The sequence below is a fragment of the Phoenix dactylifera genome, unplaced genomic scaffold (genome assembly GCF_009389715.1).
Source record: "Phoenix dactylifera cultivar Barhee BC4 unplaced genomic scaffold, palm_55x_up_171113_PBpolish2nd_filt_p 000292F, whole genome shotgun sequence".
NCBI classification, from domain to species: Eukaryota; Viridiplantae; Streptophyta; class Magnoliopsida; order Arecales; family Arecaceae; genus Phoenix; species Phoenix dactylifera.
This window is the reverse complement of record NW_024067772.1, coordinates 358,000-366,010: the sequence shown is the minus strand read 5'-3', so window position 1 is coordinate 366,010 and position 8,011 is coordinate 358,000. Positions and strand designations below refer to the sequence as shown.

Here is an 8,011-nt window from a genome sequence, read left to right as displayed (position 1 = left end):
CTTTAAAAAGATATTTTTGTATTGATTTACCATAGTGCAGCAACCGTCAATATTAAATTTTAGATTTAAATTGAAAACTCATATTTCTGTTCAGACTTTATAAATATATAGAGCCTTACAACCATGGTAAGCTTCTTCCTTCTTTCTTAAAATATTTATTCTTGTAGTTTTGAATTAGTTTTCTAAAAATTTTGGAAATTTCTTCAAAGTCGCTGTATTGTATGTTGAGAATGATTTGCCACAAGCCCGTTAACAAACTTATTTGAGTAGAGATAAATATTATTTTAAAGATAGTAATTTATTCTCGTCAAAGTCGATCTTGGGTTGGTCTGTTATTTTTCTCAAACCACCTTTTTCCCACACAAAGTGCATCTTCTACTGCATGCAAAAAAATCGTGTGTTGGCCGCACAAAGCCGGTAAAATTTGAACCCTATGAAATCTAGAATAGGTAATAAGTGCCGGAGAAAGTGAAAAAGCAGATCTGCAAGCTTACATCATTATTAGAAATGCAGCAATAATTATATATATATAGATAGATAATAAAGTTTGTGAATAATAAAAAAATCCAGAAAAGTATTTGGCAAGCGTACTAATCAAAACTCTCTGAATAATAAATTTACCATGCTGATACGTGGAGCGTCTAAAGTTCTCCGCGAGTTAACGTACGACGGCCTGAGAGAATTTTACCGGTCTCCTTTTTCACTGCCTTCCCAGGCGTAGGGAGACAGCAACGCTCCCAAGCCAGATCCGAGCATTTCCGTGTGAGTTTACCTCCTCATCTTCGGCAGATTCTGGGACACCGCCGTACGGTATGATGCGTGGGGTAAAGTTACGGGGAGTGAGCAGACTCTTTCGCTGGTGGGGAGCGCTGTTGCTGCATGGCGTCAGAATAGCCTGGGAAAAGGACACCAGTTTCTCGGCATGGCATCAAATCCGAAACAACTTTTTTTTTTTTTTTTTTTGCACTCGAGCTCTGACCTCTGAGACTGAGTCTTAGAGGCTCCAGCACTTCATAAAGAAGAAGAGCCATCTCTGACGTTCTTTTTTTTACTGTAAACAAAGGAGAAAGCATGTGTTCTTGTTGAACACGTGTCAGTGGACAGCAGCGTGTTTCTCTCCTCTCCTATAAGAGGTCACTTTCTCTCCCTTCTGGATCGCAATTAATGGCCCCTCCGCTGCGCTTATCCCATTCTTCCGGATCTTTCTCATTCCACAATTCTACCCGTCACGTACTACCGGAACCGGAAATTTACCGAGGTTGGCCGGAATGGAATGCGTTTTCTCGTAAAATACTTAGGCCCACGAAGGGGCTTTTTACCTAAGGAGCTTTCCAGCTTTCCCAGGTCTTGTCACCTGCCCGTGAACTTACCTGCACATTTTAACTCCAAGAGATAAGTACAGTACTGCTGCATCACGCGATGGTTTGAAATTTCTCTTTCTCCGTTTTATTGTGCTGCCTCCCAGGATCTAGTAGCCGTGGTCCATGGAGAACAGGAGAAAGAGAGAGAGAGAGAGAGAGAGAGAGAGAGAGAGAGAGAGAGAGAGCAATAAAGTTCGTGTTGGGTGTTGGTGGGTGCGATGCATTGTTCCCACGCCGGTCCGTATCTGAATCGGATCTGGACCACTGAGTCCCCACCAGACATCGACAGTGACCGGATATCCATATCCGGAGCCGGTCCAGGTTTACCGTCTCCATCCCCTCCTCACACCCGGACTCAGACTCATACCACCAACCGGAACTACCACAACTACTCCTTCTAATATCGGCAGTGATCTCCCTCGGTCACCGAGAGTGATTGTAACTCGATGGGCTTCTCCGGATCCTGGGCTCGGTCCGGTGGCAGCAGCGTAATTGATGGGGCGAATGGGAGGGCGGTTCCGGAATGCAACGTCTTTCTCGTCCCCCTCTTTTTGGGTCCGTGTCGTGGCAGTAGATGATAGGATGGGGAGGGGAAGGGAGGCGTGGGTCCCATCAACCCATGTGCTCTTACCTCTGCCTCCACCCGCTCCTGCCTCTCAATCATTAGGCCCCTTTACTCCTTCACCTCTTCGCCCGCCCCCCCTCTTCTTTTCTTTCATCCTATTCATATTTCTCTTATCTCTCGCTCTCGCGCTGTTGGTACCATAGGCTCTATTTTCTATTCTATTCTATTGACCCGCGGGCCATGGGCGGAGCTGACGGCGGGGCCAACGGCGGCCCCCTGACGGACCACTCGCACCAGCGCCAACCACAGATTACGGCGGCGGCAGTGGGGAGCAACGGCGACGGCGCAGGAAACGCGATGGTGGGGAAGAAGGCGCCGTCGAAAGACCGGCACAGCAAGGTTGACGGGCGCGGGCGTAGGATCCGGATGCCGATCATCTGCGCCGCCCGAGTCTTCCAGCTGACGCGCGAGCTCGGGCACAAGTCAGACGGGCAGACCATCGAGTGGCTCCTCCGCCAGGCCGAGCCCTCCATCATCGCCGCCACCGGCACCGGAACCACCCCCGCCTCCTTCTCCACCCTCACCGTCTCCCTCCGCCACTCCTCCTCCGCCGCCTCCACCTCCTCCGCCCCCCTCGACCTCAAACCCCATTCCTCAGCCGCCGCCGCCGCCGGCGCTCAACACCTCCTCCCCCAGCCCCTCGCCCCCGCTCCCTTCATCCTCGGCAAGCGCCTCCGCCCGGAAGACGACTCCGCCGTCGGCAAGGACGACGCCGGCGGCGCCGGGATCGGCCCAGCCGGCGGGTTCTGGGCCGTGCCGGCCCGGCCGGACTTCGGGCAGGTATGGAGCTTCGCGGCGCCGGAGATGGTCGTGCCGCAGGCGTCGCTCTCCGGAAGGTTCGCCGCCGCCGCGCAGACGGTCGGGGAGGCGTCGGCGGCGAGGGTCGGGAACTACCTCCCCATGGCGCAGGGCCACCTCAACCTTCTCGCCTCCTTGTCGGGCACGCCGGCGGCCGCCGCTGCCGCCGCAGCAGCGGCGGCAAACAGGAGAGAGGACGAGCCTCGCTGATAGTTCCGGTGTTTTGGAGAGCTAGGGTTTTAGGTTTCCGTTAGAAGAAAAAAAAAAAAAAGAGGGTTTGTGGGACTTGGAATGACGTAGTTAGGACTTTGTTTCTTTCCCGTTCGCTCTTTCTTTGATTTGTGCCTCGCCATTCCCCTCTTACCCTCCTCTCGTCATTGAACTAAAGATTCTGGAGGCACTCCAAGGGTAGGAAGGATAAGGAATTTGGATTCAATCTCGAGTTCTTGAAAGTATTCAATGCAATGGTGAACGCAGTCAACAAGAACAGAGAGTGAAAAGATTAGGCTTTGTTCAGTAGTTGAGTGTGGAGTGTATGGATTGAATTCTCTTCTATGCAACCTCAAAGAAGTATCATGGGACTTGATCCAAGGTTAAGATGAAGGGAAGGCTTGGGTGCTTTGGTTTGTGACTGCAGCTGGGGAAGATTATTCCCTTTCTATTTAAATCAATCTATCCACATGTTGGTGTGGGGATTTAAAAGGTTATGGGCCAGTATGTTCTTCATTTTCAAAGCTTCATCTGTATTCTAAGCCAGATAGATTTCTTTGGGGTTTATCAGCATGGAAATAATGGGGTTTCTGTATGTAATTCTGGATTGTTTGGGTGTATGAGTGCAAATAAAAAGTGTAGCTGTTCTTGCTCTGAACTTGTTTTTGTTCTCAGTATCTCATGTTTGCTTGGTTAGTGTGAATACAAGTCTTTATTGTCTCTTCTTTTGTCTCTGTGCATTACCAAAAGACCCCTATGCCATGAAAGAAGTTGAAGTAATAGACCTTCTTGGATAATGGTCTACGTATCTTGCGTAGATTTTCTTTTGTATTAGCAAGCACTTTGTTAGCTGTTAACTTCTGTGCACCCTGTTCATACTAGCTGACATTTTGATGGACTGTTTCTGTTGTATAATGGGTGGGTGGTAATATTTTCTGTTAACTGAATTTTGTGAGCTCTAACATTTATCTTCTTGTTATCAAGCAAATTAATGGAACCTATCACCCATCTGGATGCAAGAACTAGGTAAAAAAAAAAAGTCCATCAAGGCATAAAGGTTACAATTCATCTATTAGTTTAATATTCGAGCAACAAGGATGTAGGCAACCTAGGTCATATTGTGGAATTATATGAGAATCTGTGCGGGCGTATGTTGAGTTCTACATTAGATATGTATTGGGTATATTTTGGATACTTGTGCAAGGCCGAGAAATCTAAATAACATCTTTCGATTAGTTTTTTTAGATGAGGTTTTGAGTTGTGACGAATGGTATCGGGGCGAATTTAGCCTACAATCTATATAGACTAGAGGATATTGCATCATGAATTCATGGAAGCTGACTATAGGCTAATTGTAGTATTTGCGATTAAATTTGAATGGATTTGGAACTTTAGCCTGGCGACGTTGTCGGGGTTTAAATAGGAAGAGTATGTAAGGATTTGTGCGGATATGTATTTAGTCTCACATCAACTATGCGCTAGATAGATTTTAGATACTTGTACAGGACAGAGAAATCCAAATAATATTTTTCGACTAGCTTTTTTTTCAGTAAGGTCTTGGATTGTAACAAATTATCACCAAATCATGCATGTAATTTTAGGGTTAAACCTCTATACTTGTCATCAACTTTGTTCTCACAATTGTAACATGCCATTTCTCAACCTATTGGTTTCCAGACTTGGCTTTGAACTAGGTTTGCAGTCTATCAAGGTACCACAGTTCTTGTACTCTGAGACTTTTGTTAAGAAGTAATAGACTTTCTATGTCATGCTAGCTACCAGTACTTTCAATAAGTGACCCATGAACATGTAGCTAAGTCAAAGGAGGCCTTTGAGAATAGTATGAGCCAAATTTACCAAATAAACTTGACCTTTCCTTTGTTGCTACCCTAATTTCTTTTGACTGTGTGGCCTTGGTTCCTTCCAATTGGTCTTTGGAGAATCTTGTTACAGATTTCCTCGACTGCACATTGATAGCCAGCAAGTATCTGGTATGCATGGTACGGTAGAGAGAAGATTGACCTTCCAATATTTCGTAGGCTAAGGTGTATATGTCAAGATGTAAGAATCATCTCTCCACAAGTTGGTATTATCTTTGAACTATTGGTTAGTATTTGTTTCTAGAGGATAGACAATGAACATATGGTCGCGTAATGAGGTGCACCAAGCCTAGGCTGTTGATTTTGCTACATGAGATTGACATGCGTTATAATGCGACAAAAATCCATAGTTGAGCTTGTGGACTACACCTAGGGTTTTAAACTCTAAAACATAAGCCTTCTTAGCAAAGGATTGCTACTGAGATAACATGAGATTTCGGTTCATCTCAGCTGAAGGAGGTGAGGAAATTTTGGAACATTTCAAGATTTTTCAGTTAAGCTAGGTTGATATATAAGAACTAAGATACGGATAATTTAATTAACCTATAGTACTCCTGAAAGCTAATAGATGTGATTTTGATCGTTCTTAACGAAATATCTAAAATATTCAAAATAAATTAATTAAAATCTCGGAGAAATAAGTTTTAGTCATCGTAATAAAATTTTCTAGAATACCCTATAACTTAAATTTCTTCTCCAACTCTAATATCTTTCCACTCCATTAATTTACCCTAATAGAACTCTTTAATATAGAAACCCTTTTATTCATGGATTGAAAAAATGGCAACCTTCCACTTCGAAAGAAAAAAGAAAAAAATGGTGACAATCTATTGCTCACTCTCTCTATTGTGGTGTGTGTTTTGCACTGTAGAGTGTTATATAGTCTTGGATAGCTACCACGCGATCCATCTTGGACATAGACGACTGTCGCTTATTTCAAAAATAGAGATGGTCACTTTGGATAAACCTGGCACATCACTAGAATGAATGATAGCTGGTTGTCTCTGAAATAGATGATAAGGTAGCTATCCATGGTTGCACAGCCCTTTATGGTGCAAAATTGAACCGCTACTTTCATTGCAATAAATCAGTGCTCAGTTTAAGTTGACCGATTTGATCAAAAATATATGCAATTCCCTAATTTTTGAGGCTAAGTTCTCATTAATTAGAAGACCCTACTTGACCTGGTCAACAAGGTGACCACATCCATTGCTACAGGGTACAACTCAAATCAGCAAATTAGCTGCAGGCATTTGTCTCATTGTCGAGCGGCACCGAACCTCACATGGTTATATCTTTGGGTCCACAAGACACATGGACCCATTCATTTAGTTACGTGGATCTGGCGTTTCAAGTCTAATCAGTGCAATAAGTTGGTTGATAGTGTTTGTCTTACATATAATTTATGTCGCATATTTTGCGCTAGTTCTTGTAACTATAGTTAGAGCCAAAATGACTTTAATTTGAGCCACGACAATGTGGAGTGGCCAGTGATGATAATAATGATTTCATGTGTCACAGACTTATACAACCCTAGCTCATCTTGATGATTGTAAAGAAGAAAAAATCACCAAAGTATAGCATTAGGATGGCAATTTATATGATTCCTGTCAAGTTTAATTAGATTAATTCTAGGTGTGGTTGAGAAAAAATTGAACCTTACTCTAATTGGCAAGGGTAGAAAAATGTTGATCCATACATCCATAAAACCGGGGCCATCTTAAGTTTGGATCGATTTGATAGAACACCAAAATAATTAATAATTAGTCAATTAGTTAAATATTTTTTTGCTTATAAAGTCTTGGGATGTTAAAAGATAAACAAGATCCAATCTTCTAGAGTAAAAGACGATATTGTCTTTCTAAACATTCATTAATAAAATTCGAGTTTAGAATTTTGTCTAACGACCAAAAAGTTGAACCATGTAACTTAAGTGAAACCAATTGAGTAGCAACTAATCCTGGTTTTAGCCCTTGCAAGATGGCTTGGATTAAGCTTTTCAAATCACTTTGTTAGGTATCAAATGGCTAATCTTTGAATTTTTGCATACAAAATTGCAAGTTTCGGCAGGTTGTAAGGTTTGACTTGACTCTCACCACACTTTGGTTACTAAGATGATCCACAAAAGTTCAAACAAAGATTGGTTTTATTATCGAATAGGTTCTAATCATAGCAGAATATCATCCAATAGGAATATGATCTTGCCCCAGACTAAACTTTGTTATATACTACATGAGGTGCTGGCTTTTGGGTTATTGGGCCTACATTGCTATAACGTAAAATAATGTAATGGGTTTAAATTAGTTATATTTGTTTGGATTTTGTTGAGTCAAATGGATGTGAAATAAAAAAAATTGTGATCTGGTTTGTGCTAATTAAGCTCAAAACTTGATTTAGTTAATCTGGGTTCATGCATTATTTGCAAATGTTATTTTCAGCATTTAATATTTCATTTAAGCTACATAGATCCAAAGCAAATTGGATTAAGATAGTCTGTATGCATGAGCTATATAAATAAAAATATTACTGTTAATACCAAGTGGGGACAGCTCAGTTCGGAAAGAGTTTAAAAAATACATGGAAATTATGATATTTGAATTTTAATTCCTTCTGAAAAATCATTTTGAAATTAAGAAAGCATAAGATTATGGTTTTAACTACTTAAAAATTTAAAATTCATTCATTTTTTAAAACATTTTATAAATTCAATAACAATGATAAAATGATTTTAAATATTTTAAAACTTGTAATCCTATTATTCCTACAGAAACCATCCAAAGTGAAATTTTTCACAATATCAATTTTTAGTAATTAAAAATTTTATTGCTAGTCTAACAACGTGGAAATATAAGAAAAAGATTTTAAACATTAAAAATTTCATAATTCTGTTATTTATTGGAAAACCATCGGAAGGTCGTTTGTAAAGTTAAAATTCTAATTATTCTTTAATGACAATTATAGAAAGATCTTTTTCTTTATTTTATTTTATTTTTTTGAATGATTTTTTTGTTATAAACAGCTAGATCCAGAAAATACTGATGGTAGAGATGGGTGCCACCTCTTGCTTCAAAATATTCGGACCATCATGAGAGGCGATGTTGAGTTTCACATGTTTATAGAAGGCTAATAGGATTGCG

At 41.3% G+C, this 8,011-nt stretch overlaps 1 protein-coding gene across 1 annotated transcript; it reads left to right on the top strand.

Annotated features, from left to right (window-relative positions):
* Positions 1-2,030: 2,030 nt before the first annotated feature.
* LOC103705196 (transcription factor TCP7-like) lies at positions 2,031-3,719 on the top strand. Its single transcript, XM_008788831.4, has one exon. The coding sequence runs from the start codon at positions 2,167-2,169 to the stop codon at positions 2,992-2,994; it is 828 nt and encodes a 275-aa protein (XP_008787053.2). The 5' UTR covers positions 2,031-2,166; the 3' UTR covers positions 2,995-3,719.
* Positions 3,720-8,011: the final 4,292 nt, after the last annotated feature.